The sequence below is a fragment of the Anser brachyrhynchus genome (genome assembly GCF_964034855.1).
Source record: "Anser brachyrhynchus genome assembly, chromosome: 2".
In the NCBI taxonomy this organism is placed as follows: domain Eukaryota; kingdom Metazoa; phylum Chordata; class Aves; order Anseriformes; family Anatidae; genus Anser; species Anser brachyrhynchus.
In genome coordinates, this window is record NC_137695.1 from 4,263,049 (window position 1) to 4,283,899 (window position 20,851).

General features: G+C 37.8%; 1 protein-coding gene and 1 long non-coding RNA gene across 18 annotated transcripts in view; one reads left to right on the top strand and one right to left on the bottom strand.

Annotated features, from left to right (window-relative positions):
- ADCYAP1R1 (ADCYAP receptor type I) overlaps positions 1 to 20,851 on the bottom strand; it is a 345,195-nt gene that overhangs the window by 30,698 nt on the left and 293,646 nt on the right. For all 16 annotated transcript variants that reach the window (XM_080579596.1, XM_080579593.1, XM_080579592.1 and 13 more), the window contains 8 exons: positions 13,913 to 13,948; positions 13,228 to 13,269; positions 11,312 to 11,415; positions 10,660 to 10,757; positions 10,099 to 10,231; positions 8,085 to 8,238; positions 4,492 to 4,552; positions 533 to 602 (listed from right to left, as the gene is read on the bottom strand). In XM_080579596.1, coding sequence (XP_080435722.1) covers positions 533 to 602; positions 4,492 to 4,552; positions 8,085 to 8,238; positions 10,099 to 10,231; positions 10,660 to 10,757; positions 11,312 to 11,415; positions 13,228 to 13,269; positions 13,913 to 13,948 — 698 coding nt within the window. The remainder of the gene's footprint in view (positions 1 to 532; positions 603 to 4,491; positions 4,553 to 8,084; positions 8,239 to 10,098; positions 10,232 to 10,659; positions 10,758 to 11,311; positions 11,416 to 13,227; positions 13,270 to 13,912; positions 13,949 to 20,851) is intronic.
- On the top strand, positions 11,762 to 18,965 carry LOC308189524. Of its 2 annotated transcripts, none has more exons than XR_013946424.1 (2): positions 11,762 to 12,511; positions 14,404 to 18,965. It is a non-coding gene; the product is annotated as an uncharacterized lncRNA (long non-coding RNA). The 2 variants fall into 2 exon arrangements; XR_013946425.1 differs by having other exon boundaries at positions 11,762 to 12,471.

The following is a 20,851-nucleotide window of genomic DNA, read 5'->3' on the forward strand; positions in this document are numbered from 1 at the left end:
ATTAGATGAATTACCCTGAACATGTCTGAAAGTTACTGTACTTGAGAGAGCTGTCTAAACACTTAAAAGTAGAGGCACCACACCTGATGAAGACATCTATATCTAAGTATCTACCTGTGAGTTTGATGTCTAAATTCGCACAACGGTAAACAGAGACCTTGCCAATATTGTCACTGGAGTATGGAGATCAACTTAGCATGTAGACACCTATGTGCAGTAAGCCAAATTGCTTTTTAGGTGTCACTAACCATATTGCAGAGAGGCTCAATTTGATTTACTATATTGAAGAGTTCAAAGCCATTTAAAATTCCTGCTAAGTCTGGGGCAGAACCTGGAGACCAAATGCCTCTCAGTTGTCCATATGTAGGTATTGTGCACCATTTGGGGAAAACCCAAGGCCTTCATCATCTAAAGAGAGCTTAGATACCTTGTTGACAGTTGAACACTATGTAGTGAGGTCATTGGAAGAAATTTCCATCAGTTATTTGCCCTCAGAAACGCTGAGGAAGTGCCTCCTTCAAGTGTTACTTACCATGATTGATCCAACCACAGGACCCTTGATCACCCACCACAAGGCAGTGTTGTCATTCATGTCCCAGCAGCTGCAGTTAGTAATGAAAGAATGGGGTGGGGAAAGAGAAGGAAAGAAAAAGATGAAGATACAACAAGGAAATTAATAAATTTACAAACATTTTTTAAGGAGGCAGAGAGTGGGATGTTGGTCTTGTAGCTAAATTACTTTATTGAGTTTCAAAAGTTCCTTAGTCTGTCCCTTTTAAAACTTTCTTTTACAGACTTTACCCAACTTATCTGGAACCTATATATATACTGTAATTTCAATAGTACTTTTTACTAAATAGTTTAGACATTTTGGAAAACACTTCTATACATGTTCCTGTGTCCACAAAGAGTACAATTGTAAAACTGGCCATTTTGGCCAACATCTCTGTAGAGGGGGTAAAAAGGCATGAGTACAAAGTTAACAGGTGAGAAAGGTCCAGAGTTAGCAGATAGGAATTTTGGTTCCTGATCATGACATGAGGCTTTTGACACATATCTTGTACACCACAATGTAGCAGGGACCGGCTGTATTCACACACAGGAATGACTTTTCAGTCATTGAGTTGTCAGTCCTACCAAGGAGCAATGATTCATCTGAGAAGTTTCAAGTTGTGGGCAACAGTTGCGGTCATCTCCTTTTTTAAGCTGTCAGGAGTGAGTGATCATAAATCAAGTGGCATTTCTACCTCAGCATTTAAAAGCTTCCTCCAGTTCACAGAAGGATTACGCTGAAGATTTTTCCATATAGGTTCATTTGGACATTCCTTTGTAGAGCAAATTAATTGCAGGACCCATATGGGTTTTAAACTTTAACATTTATTTTTAAAGCTACAAGGATGATAATAATGGAAAAAGAAATCTTATTTCCCCTGCCACAACACCACTACACTACGTTACTTTAAGTTATTACAGAATTTGATTGTCAGTTAAAAAACGTATTTCATTTGTGTCTGCTTTCTTCCCCTTCTGCTTCCCTTCTAAAAAAAACCATGAAAACACAGAAAAATGTCTTCTTTGTACCTGCAGTTCAGAGGAGGATGGTTTCCCTCCCACTGGGACAACAGCCAAAAGTCCCAGCAGTGGTTGTCATGGTACATTTGTCAGATGCCAAGTAACAATTTGGAAGAGCATACAGGGATAAAACACGGCTGATCTTATGAGAGCTTAATACAACTTCTATGTCATTTAAACAGTAGTCTGGTAGCACCTGGGGGAAAAGTGAAAACCTATAGTGTATACAAGCTATAGACATGTTTAAGAGTGAGGAGTCAGAGCTAAAATTCCATCGTCCAAGTGGGTGTCAGAGAAACCCCAAGCAGGTGACTGACATCTGGCTTAGAAATTTCAGTTGAACTTATAAATGCAATATTTTGCTAGATTTCCTGTAAAAGCATCTATAGGTATGTGTGTGGTAGAGCAGGGAAGAAGAAAGAAAATTTAGAGATGAGATATCAAATTTACACAAAAGCACATATTTTTCCTTTGCCAAATACTGGAAAAATCTGGGCAAATTCTAGTATTAATTTAGCCATATAATTAGGCATTAATATATGGCAATTTGTCTAGGTAGAAATGTGAAATTACAGAGGATGGAATCTACCTGTTCTTTGTTCAGTCATCTGTATTGAAGACATTTAAAGCCCAGCTAATTATCTCAGATTCCGGCTGAGACAAATAGGCTCTCAGATGCTTTATTTTTCCCCTCCTTTTTTTTTTTTTCTTTTTTTTTTTTTCTCCCTTCACTGATGGATTTTAAATGCGTACTCTGGGGTGATGCATCTTCCCTTAGAAATGTCTTTTCTTCTTAGACCTACTCTTCTTCTTCTGCAGAATGTCTATATGGTAAGCTAAGTTGTCGATGTCTATCACTGAAATGTCAACAGTGAACCAGATCAAGCTTGTACAAGGGTTTTATTAAGAACTTTTTTGATTCAGTCTATGTGACATCTATAGGATAGATGTGATGGAAAAAAAAAAAACAAACCACCATCATCTCCTCAGATGAGTATCATTAGAAAGAAAAAAAGCAGTGCACCACAGAACAGTCTGTAATATCAGCCAACAAGCTGTACCACGTAAACAGGCTCCCTAATTTCATTACAAATACATTGCTATAGTTGAGATCAGGGACACAGGACTCTTTTTCAGGATGGATGATGGGAAGGGAGCCAGTGAGATGGGGGAGGGATGTGGTTTCTATTTGAAAAGGCCAAAATCTGATCTCTGTTACATCTCTGGTGTACATCTGGTATAACTCCATTTAATTCAGTAGCATGGCTCTGGATAAACAGACAGTTGCATTTATCTCCACAAACCTGTCACTTACAATGATGTGAATCAGGAACTGAAGTCAAGGGAGCTCTGCCAGTTTTATAAGGAGCAAGCAGGAGGAAACTCAGCCTCAGAGTCTGTATTTTAGTCCATGCCTTTGTCAGTGTGGTTTCCCAGTTCAGTAATTCCTGCAATGTTTTCAAGCGCATGCTGGCTTCTCCTCCACCCCCAGAACAATGCTTGCTGATTTTTAAAAAGTAACCACTGAGACGCACAGCTAGAATCTGCCTAAATGTGTTGCATGTTAAATAGCTTCTGCAACTAAAAGAGAGGAAAAGATGCTTTTTTTCTTTTTTCGTTCTTCTTTTCCTTCTTTGAAATATTTCCCTTACCCGAAAAACACAGGGACTGTTTGGACTCCTAAGAGAAATTAACGCATTTAGGACCTCTGTTGTAATCATAATAATGACACAACAGGGGTTTCTGGCTTGTTTTGCATGGAAATAAATGATTTAATTTGTCTTAATGTCAAAATAGAACATTGGGTCAAAGCACTGGCTTCCCCAGTAGAGGAAGGGCTTTATGTGCTTTCCAATAAGCAAGAAAGAACAAGGATGAAGAAAACAGGACAGAGCAGCAAGTCTAGTGCAATTTTTAATTCCAGGTATCTCTAATATAAGGAGAATTTAAAATATGAGCCTAAATACCTTGGGAATCAGAGTTGGGCACATAGTAACATCTTTCACTCAGATTTAGGTTTTCAAAGGACCACTGCTGGGTTTTCAGTTTTTTTCTCAAACTCCTTCATTCTCCAGCAGTTTTGCTACCACTCAATTTGAAACATAGTTGTCAGGGAAAAAAAAAAAAGAACAACAGATAATTTTGTATTTTCAGGATGCACATATATCCATTCTTACAGGCTATGCCTGTTGCTCTGTCATACCAGTCAGTCTATTGACTACGTGGATGTGCAGGACCATCCCTGGGAGTCTGGAAGCATCCTTTCCTTCAGGTCTTTAGCAAAGGATACAGGATCTTTGTAGGTTTTTCTTCACCAAAGGATACTATTTGGGTTGAATCTACCCTCTTGAATTCTTTCTTAAATTATTCAATTTCCTAAATTTTATTTTATTTTCACACGGAAGACTAAATGTGAGTTTTTGTCTCACTCCTACTCATCTACCAAACTAGATTTGTGGAAAAACCCTCAAGGGGGAGCTAAACTCATAATTACCTTGGTAAACTGAAGCTCAGCGACTCCTTGTGCAAATTTCATTCATCTTATCAGAGACATCCACAATAATTTCTACAGCTGAGCTTATCAACTTTGTCTTTCTTCATAATCAGTTGGAGAAGAGCAGGGTATCATAAGTGCAATTCACTTGATAGCTCTTTTAAGATGAGATAAAGCATATCCTGAACTCCGCTGGCTTAACTGAGCAGGAATGGAGAGCCACTAGGTCAGCTGCAAATGTACAGATGTCTACATGTCCTTTCATAATTTCACCGTTGGAATACACACATAAACATATGTATATTCAAATCAGCATTGGAAGTGGAAGGAGAAATTAACTGTGTCCTCTGATCACTATATTTCCATTTCACCCTTGTCATCATGCCAAAGGCATGTGAAATGTTTTCCCACACAGTGATACCTACCCAGTATCATCAAAGTGAAGTCTCAGCACTGCCCAGACAGTGACACAAATTGTTGGGGTGCCTGCAGAAGACAAGATGGTGATATCATTACCAGTCTAGACTTATTCAGTACTCAGCAAAGAGCACTTCTCCACTGAGATTTTACTTCCTGATAACACTCGTGAACCAAACAATGCAATTCATTACATTAATTCAGAGCTCTAGAAACATCTATCTCAGTCAGAGTACAGGCTAGGCTTGATGGGAACATAAAAGTAAAACTGATAAAAGAAAATAATGATGCTGTTTCAGATCAATATTGCTCAAAGTTCTTGTATTGCATTTTGTTACATTAACAGTGAAATATCATATAAAATAAAATCAGTGACATCAACTTCCATGTCTAAAGCTACTGTTATTATGCAATGATTGCAGAGTGGCAGATGTTTAGCTGTAATAGCATTATTGGATTCTTTATATTCCCACGTGGTTTTGTTGTAAATCAGCTGCATATATTCATAAAATAACAGATAAAATGCAATAAGTGATTTTTGCTTTAGTTATTCAAACAAAGCAAATCAGTAGAGGACAGTTTTGCAGTATTCACAGGAATGTTTCATTTCTTTCCTGAAAAAAAATATCTAAAACCAAATAAACACACACACAGACAAAAACTTGGGAACAAAATGTTTCATTTCTATTCGAGATTTCTTTAATGTTTCAAAAATGCATGTAAAATAAATATTAAATCAAAACAGTAAAAATCCAGAAACCTGGATTTGTTTTCCTTTCTGAAAACACTAAAAAGGTGTTTTTTTCAGTGGAAATATAAATTAAAAAAAAAAAAAGTTAACTCATTCTTGCAAGAAAACTATGGTTAAGTTGTTTCTACTTTTTATGGTAAATAATATCCTTGACTAGAAAACTGCCTACTTTTATTCAGGCACCATTGGAAAGATAAAGTGCTAAAAAGCAAACAAAACAATGACCTTGGTAACCTTAGCTTGCAGTAGTGAATGAGACTGTCATAAATTCACAAGAACAATTATATTTTATACATTTTGCAAAGCTGCATTTGTCACATTAATTAGTCATTCAACTGAATCCACTTCAGTGAGTCTCTGTCAAATCTCATATTCCCAATATTAGAAAAGAAAATATCCTTGTTATACCTAGATGAGTGATGAAGCCCTCCTTCTTTAAAAAAAAAAAAATACACACAAATATTTGAAAAGAAAATGACAAAAAGAAATAAAATGGCTTTGGAGAGAAGAAATCGTGCATGTTTAATTTAAATTGGAGTCTGCTTTTCTCATATGAGAATACCTAGAAAACATTAAGATCTTTGTGCACTGAGATGCATAATAATAATTAAAAAGTCTTTAAATATTAGTCACGGCTCTGACGTGCTATCTAGTTTGTACTTATTTGACTATAGAAATTTTGTTGGTACAAATGAAGTTCCATGTCTGAAACATGGTCAGGAAGGCACCTGACACTCAATGTGTCATAAAAATATAGTCTAAAAAAAAGAAAAAATCGGATCAGCTTGGAATTTTGAACCATCTGCTGTATGAATATATATACATACACAATCACTTTTCTTTACACAAAATATATATATAGCTTCATCATATTCTTTTCATCTTCTGAGTAACAACAGAAAACAAAAAACCCGGGGGCTGCAGAAAAGAGCTGTTCTTGCTGACAGTATTTCTGCCCTCAATAAGGCGCAGACATTAGGAGAGATCTCAGCCTATCCAGTAAGCTTACTAGCACCTTGAATATTTAAGAGGACAAAATTGGATTGACTCAGCCATCTGTAGTTCTCATTAATCACATGTGGGCACTGACGGGCTCAGCACTTTTCAAGAAACAGATAAACATCCAGATGCTGTAAAATGCTGAGCTGTTGCCTACTGCTGCTTCGATGCAACTCTCTTCCCATCAGCTCTGAGCCGAGGGGGCCACTTTTGCCCTACATGACTTGAAAACCTGAATCCAGAGTCTGGAAGAGCTTCTATTCTCACAAAGTGCCAATCACTCCTACTGTGCCTGGGGAACCATTATCCAAGTTGAAATAAGCAGGAACTGAGAAAATATTGCACTTCAAAAAAAAAAAAAAAAAAAAGCACATCCCAACATCCCACATTTTGAGATCCTATTATTATTATTAATGGATGGGATGGCATTGATACTACTTTGAATATGAAGTGGCATCCATAAATAGCTAGATCTTATTTAGAGTATTCAACTCAGGAGTAAAAATTCTGAGGCTACATTACAAAATAAGCCCATCTGGATAGTTCTTTCTTTACAGATGCTGTCGACTTCTGTCAGTTAATATGCTGTGTCGCAATATTCTCACATTCAGATGTGACATGAAATTTGTGCAAACTCAGTTAAAGGAGCTCAACCACAGATATGTGTTTGATTTGCAAAGATTTACATGTTTTCTTTTATAACTATCACATTTTCATGTATTCATCCCCAAGTTCTCTATGATAACAGCCTTATCTTTCATCAATAGTGTAATTATAGATCTGTGGATGGTACAAAGAGAACTTTGAACACCCTTTTTCAATAGGGTCCCAGCCTTGATATGCTATTTCTGATCACATTTTCTCTTCTTTTTTCTCTGTCTCTTCGCTCCCATTGTAGGCAGTCTTTGCCAGGAACTGAAAATTTTATGTATACACAGCTGCCTCAGGAGTAAAAAAAAAAATAACAAAAAACAAAACAAAACAAAAAAACCCTCCTCCCCCCCCCAACAACAACAACAAAAATCACCACCAACAAAGCAAAAAAAAAGTAAAAAAAGTTACAGATTACTTGAAAGTTCACGTTATTTGGGGATTTGTTTTTGAGGGAGAACCATTTAAGGCATGTGGGTTGTATGTAGTTTTTATGCATGAATATGTGTGGTGGTTTTTTCCATGTAATTTCAGAAGCAAGGTTGTTTAAGTGCAAATATTTAGTTCAGCCTTCTTAGGGCACACATTTAAAATTAAGGTGTTCTGCATCCACCTTCTGACTTCTGCACAAAAATGTCACCAAAGTACAGCTTGAATTAATATGTTACAGGAATTAATTTAGCTCCAGAAGGCCATAATGAAAAATAATTACACCGCTTATCATCTTACAACTGGCCTTCTGAAACAAATCTTATTTCTTCCCAACATTGTAAGTTTCCATTTCCCACCCAGGTACAATGAGCATTTTTGTGTACCCTTTGAACATGTTTTCAATTTATTTACTAGCTGGGAGAAAGGCACAAAGGAAGTCTTAGAGAATGGACTAGACTCAACATTGCAGACTTGATTATGCTGAATAACACGGTACTATGATAATATCTTGTAGAAGACAATTTTGAACTGTAGACTACAACTCTGCAAGAGATATGATACCCTGCAGATTTCAGTTCGAGTCTATCACATAAGCACAACACAGTGTGGTCTGCAGTGGCACTTCTAAATAAAGACTAAAACTATACTTTGAATCTGTGTAAGGAACTATTAGGTGGTTCATTCCTGTGCCTTCAATGAACCTTTCAGGACAGAGAAGAAAGCTCTTCTGCACACTGACACACATTTTACATAAGAAATGTCACGTACCCCAGCCAATAATAGTGTACCAGTAGAAATATCTCCTCTCTGGGAAAAAGGTTTCTACCAACAAAGTGAAAAGGTACAATCCCTCAATGAAAAGCCAGAAATAGTTGGACATGACACAGTAGTGAAAAAACACCATCACCGCTTTGCATTCCACCTGCAGAGAATCAAGCAAAAACAAAGTTATATCCATGTTGTTTTGCTGGAGATTAGCAGACAGAGAAAATGCTTTCAGCCACTCCAAATCTGTTAGTGGAAAGGAACACAGTTGGGACTAGTATTATACACTTTTAACAGTAAAGTTTTAAAATCATGAGAGTAATGTGAAGGGCCACTTAGAGAGCAAAGCTGTAAAGGGCAGGTAACCAATTTTATCAGTGGGAGGTGGCCGACAAGCGCCGGCAGACAGCTTGAGAAGCTATTGCATTAGTGGGAGTTCACATCAGCAATGGACCTTAATTGCCAGATTTAAACCCCCTTCCAAGTATTAAGTGCAGACAAGAAAAGAATCCAGTTGTGCTTTGAGAAACCTAAGGAAGGATGCGAAATGGCAGGATGATTGTTGGAAGCCCTGAGAGTGGGCTCAGAAAGGATGCACCCTCCTGCGCGCACTTGACAATTGTGCTTCCTGGCCATTTGCAGGTGTTGTCACTCAGGGACTGAAAATGAAAGTGAGCAGAAGTGTAAAGAAAACTGAGTGATTTACTGTACAAAATGATAGAAACTTTCATCCATTTATTGGGGAAAACAAAACAAACAAACAAAAACCATGGGCAAAAGAACAGGAAACCAACCAACCAAAAACAAACAAAAAAAACCATTCTAAAAGCTTTAGGTGGCAACTGAGCTCTGCCATGACTCTGTGAGAGCAGGACGCACTTGTCTTAACCGTGCTGCATCCCAGTGAGACCTCGTTAATCCTACTGAAGTGACCTTTTAACACATCACAGCAGAATCACAGCATAAACTGGGAGTTCCTGCCTGGGGCTATGGAAGGTTGACAATTTTGATGGTTCACAATTGTCTTCCATCCTGTGGGATAAGCAATGTGTTTAAACCAACAAAACTTGAGGTGCTAATGGAGAAGCTCTACCAGTTCATGCCAGCTGATCTCAGGCCTTTAGATCACTGATTCCAAGATGTTTATGCTTCAAGTTTATTTAAACAAAGAAACAGATGCCATTGTTGGAAGAGTGACATGAACAAACTACAGATCTAATATGGCTTCAGATTTTTCAGGAGAAAAATTTAAAGCAGAAGCTATTTTAAATAGTGAAGAAAAGTCTATGAAACTACACAGGTGCACTTTTCTTGTGGAAGTGACTCATAGGGAATTTATCTCATAACTGGATAGATAAAGGAGAACTCACTATAATTCCGCCGTAATTACACAAAGTGAGCTGATTTGTCAGATCAAATATTACCCTTAAATATGAACTGAGTTAGGATTAACAGTGTATATATTAGATGTAAAGTACGTGTAAGTACGTTGGTGAAAGAGACTACTTTCCATGAAACCATGCTCTGAACAGCTCCTCTTCAGAGACAAACACATAACTAATATTCACATATTGTGAGAGTGACTGTCAGGGGTATTTTCTTGTTTCTGAGTGTTCACTCTCTTTAACATAACTCTCCCCAACACCCTTAGCAAGTAAGGCCATGGAGAAAATCCAGACCCCACATGAAGGACATTGCTTATCTCTATTTTCATCCCACCTATCACTATGCAGATCCATGAATAGGAGGAACAACCTGAGTAAAGTCAGAAACTGAAACAAGCTTGTAAGTTTATCCTAAAGCACAGACCAGTAAAGACTGCAGACATCATGGAACTATACCACTCACACTTTTATTGTGAACTGGCAGGGAAGTACACCATCAATTACCTTCTCTCCCCAAATCTCCTCAGCCTCTGATACCCTAGAGACTGCTGCCTGCCTCACACTTTTTGGTATTTCGTGCTAGAAAAAAAAAAAAAAAAAAAAAAAAAAGCTTTCGTTTTCGTTTTACTTACGGTTGAGATGAAACAGTGGTTGCCATCTTGTTCAGCATAAAGAACCCCATCTTTAATGAATACAGATATCGCACGTAGGATGAATGAAACAAAGAGGTTCATGTGGATAAAATTTCGAGTGCAGTGAAGCTTCCTAGAAAGAAAGGAATAAGAGAGTGGAAAAGAATAGGAGGAAAAAAAAAGAAAAGAAAAAAACTTTTTGTCTTTTTGTGAAAATAGCACCTGCCGGTACCTTGGTACTAAGAATAACAGTGTCTGAAAGGCAGGAGTGTAAGTAATACTGACCCTAAACCAACCAAGAGGAGGATTTTCCTGCAAAACCATGCTAGTTAGCATAAAATAGACTCAGTCTAATGCAGAGAGTTTCTGCAATTACATCTGCAGTCTACTGAAATATGACTACTGGAGTGATTCCAACCTGGGGGAACAGCTTGAGTAAAGGCTTTTCTCCCACTTCTTTTGCAGCTGGTGAGATAAAAGCTTAAATGTTGTTTTGGACCAATGAGAGCCAGCCTGTTTTCTCCAGTGACTGAGTAGCAAACTGCTCACATCCTGACTCACCTGAAACGGCACAGGATAACCATGGCGGTGGTGAGGGAAACAAGAGAAGTGCTGTATCCAACCGTGTACAGAGCCTTCACAGACAGATAGTAGTAATCCTTGGAAGAAAAATATCACATGGTTAAATGGTTCATCTATAGTCACCTCTTCCTTACCCTGTCAATGTGCAGGAGGAACCATAGGCAAGATTTGTTTCTTGAACAGACCACTTGTTTTTTCCACTTGGTTCCCCTGAGATCTCACTATATATTAGATCACTGCTTTACGTTCGGCATGCTGTTGGGTCTGCATGCTGTGAAGCTTATTTGTCAGTGAACTAGCAGAGGCTGCCTATATTTCTGTGACCGCTCTGCATGTACCGGTAGAAAAAACTAGTTGGCTAACGGAGACTTTAGTCAATAGGGAATGAAATGGGGACTAACTTGTGCTTCCTACAGTTACAAGCTGCATCAACAGTAAACATTCGCGTTCTGGAAATAAACACCACTGAGCTAAGAAGGATTTCAGTCTCATGTATTAATGCCCATAACTTTGTGATTGTTTCATTATAATTACCATCAGATCAGAACATGACCAGAAGCTGGACAAAAAGCAGCTAGCTCCACCCTTCCTCCTCTCTCCATTTGTTTTTAATTATAAGATTAATTCCCACCTGGTTGTCAGACTCCGTTTCATTTTCATCAAAGCCGCAGGCATCATAATAATGAGGAAAAGGTTCAGACCAGCCATCTTCAGTGCAATTTCTGCTGATGTCCCCTATGTCAAGCATACCACGAACAATTGGGAATGTGACACTATTGAAGCAAACCCCAGAACGCACCCTCCATCCCCTTGGTACATGACCAAAGAAAACTCCATGGTACCATTGGGAGTACTATTTGTCTGAGTATACACAGAAAGCTTTAATGGCACCTTTAATCTGTAATAGTATCTTTAATAACACAGCTCTACACTAGGCACCTACTTCTACAGCTGGTCACCAAGGAGCAATAGAGATCTAACAAGTATAGTCAGTGTCTCCAGGGCATCAAGGACTCTTTCCAAAGTAGATACGAAAAACAGGGGTCAGCTAAATGTCCATTCCTCTCCATTGACTCTGAAAGGCATGTTGGGAATATATCCTTGACATAGGCATTTGCACTTCAGAATAAAATGTAAGTCCTGTGCTTAAATATAGGCAAATTTTGCTGTTTGAGGTGATCTATATTTGAGGCATCTGCATTGGACTGTCAAGAAAACATGGTGTTAATAACTTTTTAATTATGTATTTATTTTTATTATTTGGAACAGCTGCTGGAAGCCAGGCAGAATACTGTGGGGTATCTACAATAATCACCATAGGTCTCTGGTGAGGCAGCTGGGTGCTCCCCTACAGTCACATAGCACATATCCCACACATATATCTTCAAGCCTAGGCTCTGCTCTGACAGTAACCCTTTAAGAAGTGTCTGTAGGAAAACAAACGAATGGTTCAGTGGGAATCTCTTCCTTGTTGTTGTCTTGACAGCAATATGTTTTCCTGTTGCCCATTGTGGTTTCACTTGGTAATTTCCCTGAGAACAAACCTGTTTCAGATCTTCTCACTTTCCTTTGCTTATTATCTGTGCCAATCAAAGCTTATGACCTTGATTTAAAACACGTGTTTTCAAGTAGGCTCAAAACTGGCTCAGAGAAAACCTCTTCCTTTTTTTCTCTCATTTTACCCTGTTTGGTTAATCTCATTTAAGGACTAGATCCTAAGTGTCTTTTGCTGGCACAGTTAAAAGACTTAAAACTGCCTTGGGAATCAAGAGTGTGATGTAGAAGAGGAAAGTATGTCTTAACACTCTCTTTGTTACCAAGTCTGCCTCAGGTGGGATGGCCCCCTCATTGCTTTTTTCAAGTACCATTACTTTTGTCAGAACTCAGTGACCTGGTTGAAAAATTAGAGCTATGTTGCTGACTGCAGTTATTCCTCTCCAGCATACAAAAAGAATTTTCATTTTTCAAAGTATTACATTTTTTGGGGATTTAAGCTATGGTGAGAATTGATGGAAATGTCAAAGTTTTTGTTGTTGTTGTTTATTTGCTTTGCTGAGGTTATGAAGCTTCATATTCTTAGAGTAATTTAGTCAAGTAGCTCATAACACTAACAGTGACTTTATTTTTAGAGAATCTGTTTGTCACCCATGCAGCAGAATATATCAATTTAATCACAACATTCATTTAAGAACATTGCATTAGTTGGCAAATTTTGGTCAATTATTCCTTCATGTTCATCCCCAGTTTTCCATAGAAAATAACCACTCAATCATGGTTTTGAGCTTCCTTAATGCCGTTTAGTAATTACTGTTAAGCAGATAGATATAATTTTAACAATCTACTTGCTAGATTGCAAGACTGGTTGAACAAATTTTCATAACACTGTTAAAATTTAGGTACCAGAAATTGTGTCACCATAATTACAACTGATTAGAAAATAATACCTAAGTGCAGGAGAAAAAGCTGGAGCTTCCTTTTTAAGAGAGCTAAAATAAAAAAAAAAAAAGAAAGAGAGCGAGAAAAAAATTCCACGGTTCTGTTTCTTACCTAGGGGAGACTGGGCTGTGCTTTCCAGCAGGTCATAATCACCTATAAAAGTGGAAATCTGGTATGAAATTGTTTTGATTGCATTTTCTATTAGGACCAAAACTGGTCTCAGTGGAAGTCAGTGAATAGAGTCAAATTGATTTTTATTTGTTTGGATCAGGCCCAAAGGCAATAAATTCTTGATTCTGTCTTTTCTGGAAGTAAACATAGTTTTACTTGTGAGTTTAAATCAAGGTTGAAGCAATAAAATTAAAAAATTGCTACTGCAAGCAGCAAACAAATAGCTAAAAAGGAATACCATCAAACTAGGACCCATTTTACTTTAAAAATATAAAATCTAAGCATTGTATCTTTAGAAATCTTTAGAAATCTATAGATATTTAAGTAAGGACAGCCTTTAAAAAAAAATCATGAAAAATGATTTCCATCCATCAGTGCAAGCAATGAAAATTAATTGGCTTTAAGGAAGACAATTTAAGTTTCTGTTTCTAGGATAGATCACACTGAATTCTAGAAACAGATCATATTTTTTATTTTCATTTTTTGTCTGACTGTTATATGCTTTCATTATCATACTAATTGATATACAAAATAACTTTTAAGTAATCTGAGATTATCATTTGTGTTACAGACAATTTTTGAGAAAAGAACTATGCGGGAGGTAGTCAGCATAACTGGTTCTTACCTGCATGAGCTTGCCCCAAGTTATCTACTTCCCAACCTGAAATTAGAAGAATAAAAATAATTACTTTGATCTTGATAATAGTTTGTTTTCCATAAAATGAATAGAAGTAGGAAAGCTCACGGAGGAACTGCAAGAGAATTATAATTATTATTATTTTCAAGTTAAGTAATATAGCTGGTAATATAGTTTATAGCTGGAAAGCATTTTTCAGACGATGGTCTATTGCAATGTGCTGTTAACTCTGTTTATCATGGAGTTTCATTGAACTCTAGGAAGGATATGAGAAAGAGAGAAGGGATTATTATTGTTATTATTATCATCATCATAATAATAATTTATTTTAGTGGGCTGAAATAAGAAGAGGCCACACATTTCCAAGATATTGTGCCAAAATTTATGCTGATTTGCTTATTAGAAATACAAACATTAGAATAGGAAATCTTAAAAGTTTGGGTTTGCATTAAAAACTTCCTTTTTCTTTCTTTTTTCAGTCATAAAAAGCTTGAATTATCTCAAACAAACCTCCCGCTCAGCCTGCTGTTTACTTAACCCCAACTACACTGAAATGAGACTTTCCTGAATTCTCAGTGGATTTTGGCTGGGGATGGATGTTGGAGGATGCATACAGAGGAGCTGCCTTAAGCCACTGCGTGGTGCTGCTGCATCACATGCAGTGAGACATGGAGGAGCTGGACAAAGCTGTTTGCAGTAGCTTTGCCACCGGCCCACTGATCAAATAGGACAAGAGAAAAAACCTTGCCAACGTTTCAATGACTGTCCCATCAGGTTAAATGTATAAACTAGCTTGGCTCTGTATTCCCTGGAACAGCTGCAAGGCTTCAGGTTGTTCTTTAACCCTGGACGTGCAGTCATCTCTTAACTAGGGACTGAAAAAACTCTTCATCTATCTGTGTAAGGTTTTGTATTAAAAAGTTAAGTTCTACACAGAGATTGGTTTTGATCCTATGGGAAGAGGAGAAAACAGCATCTAAGGAAACAAAGTAAAGGGTGTTTTTTCAGCACAGCCTAAAATGTATTTTAGATTTTATACTTTTTCAAAACTCTTATCATGTAGCAATGTGAAATTCATTGATTTCTCTCCGTCCTTTTAGTCAGATGTACTTTTTGATCTTCAAACTGGAAATAAAATGGTTTAGTTTGAAGATGATGATGGAAGTCTAGGAAACTAAGCTGAAGCATTTGCTGAAGAACCATCACTTTTTTGGCATCCTCCCTTTCAGGTAGGCTGCACTGTGTCTTTGAATGGATGTATTCAGCATCACTCTTCAAAAAACCTACACATTCAACTAGCTAGTTACTCTGAAGGGTTAATCCTCAATGCCATGATAAGAACACCCTCAGTCTTTTGGCTTCTCTGCCCAATTCTGACCACTTTCCAGATTCCACGTATGAGATTTCTTGGATGTTTCAAGTTCTACATAGGTCTACTGAAGATAAATCACCAGTATTCTAAACATTTTCCAGTGGAGATTATTCAACCTGCTGCATCAGACTAAAGCTCCAGATGTTGCAGAAGCTCTGCTCCAGATTCTTTGCAGAATAGCAAGGATGCCTCTGCAGAATACTTTGGACAGACCTGTGGCCCTCCTGAGCCTACCAAAAAACAGGTTTATTAACAGTGATCAGCTCAGATATAGATGCCTATGTTGCTACAATATGAATGTAGATCATCAGCTTTGGTATAACCTGTGGGAAATTTTGCCTCATCAAAAGGTGAAAGAGGAAATAGCCACTGTTTGTGTATCGCTGTCTTATAAAGTCCATCTCCTAATGCCACTTAAGCCAATAGGTCATAAAGGTTCTTTATAGGAGGTCATCTCACTTAAAATTTTGTATCATACAATGACCTATAGTAGAAGAGTAAGAAAAAGCTGCAAAAAACTCCAACCTCTTTGACTCACAGAAGTCTGGTTTTAGTTACCATTTATAGTGTGGCTTAAATCCTAAAATGCGATATTACAAACTACATAATTTTTGTTGGAGGAAGACCAAGGCACTCTTAAGTAGATTGAAACATGGTATTCCTGGCATCTTGGCATGTTACACTGATAGATGATGATGATAATAATAATAATAATAACAATAATAAAACACACACAAAAATATTTTTTGAAATGTAAATGATGTTTTTAATGTAGCTTTTTTTCTCCGGTAATCTAGAAAGAAGGAAATAAAATCTGCTGTTATTTCACTCTTAAAATGGGAGGTAGTTGGATACAGTGATGTTAAAATATCTATTTTAGATCATTTTGAATTTCATGACATCAGTATGAACATTATATTAATGTAGCTTTGCAAAATGAAGAGGCTTTTTATATTAATCATTATTATTTTGGTTTTTTAATAGCCAGATTGTTTTTGCAATTTAGCTGTGTTTGGACATTATGAAGGGATTCACATTTTCAACAGTGTTCATTTTCTGATTGCTGTAGGAGCAAGATTGCCTTTTATTAACATATTTGTCTACAGCTGAGTCCTTGCTAATGTACTGAAGAACGTTCCAGTACAACCTTTTACTATACAGGCTTTTAAGGCTTGATCCATCAAACTAATTCTCACTAATAAGTTAAGCTAGTGGAAAGTCAATTAGATTTACACTGAACATTATGGCCTGAATTATAATGGAAAGTCAAAGTTTACCTAATGAGTGTTAAGATAACATAGACATAAAATTGTGTATATAGAATCATACAATCACAGAATCGTTTAGGTTGGAAAAGACTTCTAAGATCATCTGGTCCAACCTTTAACCCAGCACTGCCAAGTCCACCATTAGACTGTCACTAAGCACTGCAGGAAATACACAGATACATTTATAAAACCACAGTGAGGGACCATACATCTGCCATGGGGCTTTAAATTCCTATGAGCTACTGCTGCATTTCTTTCTGACACTGAATATTTATGTATCCAGCACCAGAATATGTCTGGTTCATGTGACAAATAACTGTGCCAATGGGTATGGTTACTCACAGGTATGAGAGTGTGATGGAGTCTATTTGGATTATTTCCGTGCTTAACATTTAAGGTGTCTACATACATGGGGACATTAAATTTCATTTGAGCTTGGTAGTCTGGGGTTGTATGGAAATCTGTACATAGAGCAGCTCCTTTAATTCTTCAATGCTACTTTTTTTTTTGTGTGTGTGTGTGTGTTTGTTTTTGTTTTAATTTTGGGTTGTCATTTGTTTATTCCATTCTGACTCTAGAGAGACCTCAGCAAATTTGCTCTGGTGTCAGCAATGTAATGGGGAAAACTGCAGGCACCTTGCTGTGTTGGCATTCACACGCATCCTCTTGTTGCTTTGTTCTTGGGACACAGACAATAAGAAAATGGTGCATTAGGCTTGAGTGATGAATCAAAGGAAGCCCACTGAGGTGATTATAAAACAGGCTAGATGTACATTATTCCCAAAGAATGGGAGAATAAATAAAACACCTTTTTACCTGCATTTTGACTGGAAACCTAGATATCAATATTTTAACTTAAGGGTTATATTAATGACTTACATCAGTGCTCCTCACGTATAGTTAAATAACAGCACAGCCCAAACTACAGAAAGATGGTGCTAACAGCAGCTATTAAACAATACCTTAGAACACCATTTTTGAATCAATAACTGTCTGCATTAGTCAATGAACTCCTGAGGAAGCTAATGTTATCCTTGACAAAGGATGGTTTGTCCAGTGTATTGACAGATAGTGTTATTCACTATTTGACCAGCTTGAATAGGAAAGTGTCATTTGAGAAGTAAAGCAAATCTTCCATTAGTACTTTAACTGTCATTATTAATTAGGTGTTATTTGCAGTACTACTTAGAGGCTTTAAAGAAGATTTACCAGACAGATGAACTTTCATTTCCAAAGACTGAACAGAGAAATCACAGAGAAAATATTGCGTATTTCTATTTTCTACATGAAGAGGTGAAAATAAAATTAAATTCAAAGGACTTTGCCAAGGGATGGATCTAGAAAGAGTTAGTAGCAAAGACCCAATTCTTTCATGAGCATTTCTTGCATGTGTATTACATTTCTTTCTCAGTTTTTATTTGCTGAGCCTAAAAAGAACAAATACCTCATTACTATATTCCGTAGTATGAGAAATTTAATGCAAGCAATTGTTGCTTCTGCTTTAAAGCGAGCAGGACTGGCAAAGCTAAAGCCAAGAAACAGCCTGTGTATGATGAGCCTCGGCACTCTGTGCAGCCTTTTAGATCGTCTCCTACATGCCAACTCCGTGCTGGCTGCTTTCAGTGTCAGCTGGCATGGCAACTGCTTTATCTCCTATTGATTTATTTATCTGAGCACAACTTGCATTTAACCCTTTTGTTCCAGCCTTTGCCCATTATTAGTGTATGGAGGGGAATGAAAGGCTTCAAAACTGTTCTGTCCTAAAATGGCTTGCCCACAATTTTACCTTATTTCTATTGTTCCCATCTCAGAATTGTTTGTCGGAGGGATGGGTTATGAAAAACATTTCCTAAAATCACTTGTTATTGTGCTGTCCAGCTATGTGAATGACAAGCTGGTTAGGCAGGAATCCAGTTTTTCCCTGTTTTCTATAGCATTGATTAGAAGCTTAACATCAAAAACATAAACATGAAATAAATCAACCAGCTCTCACGCCCGACTCCGCAGCATCCGCCACCACACGGTGCCTTTTTGCTCCCTTCCCCATTGCTGCATGCTGCTCTCGTGCACCAGCAATCTGTTCAGCCGGCTGGCAAAGCCGCAGTCGGGAACAGCAGCCTACTTAGCAGCTTTCGGGGACTTTCTGAGCTCCCCTCACTCTTACTGCTCGCACGCTCTGCCTGCTGTGGCTGGTGCCCTCTGCCGACTCCTATATGTGGGCATATTTTTGGTCCCCCCATTTTTTGGGGGGAAAAGTGATTCAGCTGCTAGGTCTTAACAATCTCATTAGCAGAATCTGTAGGAAGTGGCTGCCAGGCAAGGTTTTGGAGTAAGCGGACTTACGGGATCCCACACCTTTCCATACGCTAAGTGCTTTCCTCCAGTATGTCTGGGGGTTGTAGTCTCTCTAGCCTCATGCCCCGTAGCCAATACTTTAAACTACAGGTTGGGAGTCATTAGTTCACTTGGTATTAACTGCATATTGCCATTTTTCTGGTCAAAGCAGTTTGAGAACACAGGGCTTAATTCACTGAAGAATGAAGTGGTATTGTTCACCGCTTTTAGCAAGCGTGAAAACTGACACAGAGGAAAATTAAGAGTAGAAACCTTCTGTGTCTTTGTTAACCACTGCCTTGTGCAAAACATTGCAGTAAAGACAGTGATGGAACTGATGATGTACAAGCTCTTGTGTCCTGTACCCCATACACATTTTAGGGCACATGGTTTCATGACACAGAGGCGTGAAGACCCAGTGAATCATGTCCGGAGATCCTGGGAGAATCCCAATGAGGTCACATATGGAGAACATAAGGGCTGTTGTACATAGGTCTGGCTGAGGCAGGACTGCTGTACAGATGTGATCAATAGCGTGTAAGGGACATTATGACTTTCTTCTTTTCTTCCTCTTCCTTATCAAAGGCTATGAAACTGTCGGTGGACTGAGGTCACCATGGCAACTTCTAGGCATCATTTAAACATTATGTGTACCCTTCCTATGAGGCTGCCTGTCACAGGAGTACCCATCAGAGTGCAGGATCTGCACAAATACTATCAAAGAGGCTCCTAGCTCAGAGAAGGGCAGGGGTCATATCTCAGAGAAAAACAGGTGTTTTTCAAGCAAGAAACCAAAAAATAAGAAATATTGTCCAACGTATGTTATCAGTTGTGAATTAAGTCCCAGAGAAGAAATCATGTTACAACACTTGCTTAAAGGCAAGAGTGAATGTGTGCCCACCACACCTAAAATCTTGCAATCAACTGGAATTCCTTTCTCAATTATTTGAGTCAAGGGGAGAAACAACAACAGAGCAGAGGCTCTGGTAAAAGCTGAGGCAGCTGTCCATGTTGCACCTACAGTGATACTCAATGTATTAATTATCTTTTGCAAGTCCAAGTGTTCTCCAGACTTCTTAGCAGCTCTCAGCATGTTCCATCCTTGGATACATCCCAGAAGAGCATAGTTTTTGAATTCTCCAAGGCCAATTAGCTTTCTGATCACATTGCCAAGGGCCTTGAGTTGCACTACAGATTTTCCCTGGTAACCACAGGATGTCATCTTGTACTGGACTAAGGACTTGATATTTAACTGAATTGATCAGAAGAATTCAGAGCAATTGTTGGTCTTGGTCATGTTCAGTGTTTGAGTAACGGGGACACAGAATCCTTTGTCCCCATAATTTGTTGGGAAAGGACAAAAATGTCATTTTTCTGTTAAAAAAAAAAAAAAGGTATCCATGAAGCCTTAACTACATGATTGGAAATGTAGATATGGCCATTATTCTTTGGTGGCAATATCATCCTCTAATTTCTATTTGCATCGCACATAGACTGTGATGCTGTGGCAGAGGAGGCATGTTTTATTATAGCTTGTCCTCCTTGCTTTGGAAAAACTGAAGTAATTCCATGGCTTTAATACCTGTGGAAAGCCTAGGGATGAAAACAAGTAGGAAAGGATTTGCTATCTAGTAAGCACTATCTAGGACTTTCTGAACACTAAGCAACAAAAACATATGTACAAACTGCAGGTGGCTTTGAAAGCTGTCCAAAGGCATTAGCTAGTACCTATCTAACTATTTATCTACCTATCTTAAATATATAGGTTTATACATATGTATGTATATACATAAATAGCTACCTTTGCATTGAACTTCCTTTTGACTGTTACATAGGGTGTCAAATAAAGTGAAGTATGAAACTAAGACATACACAGAGTCCTGGACTCTTCAAAGACTAATTAAGCTCTGATGGTTTATTATTATTCCCGAGATGGAAACACTATGGGATGGT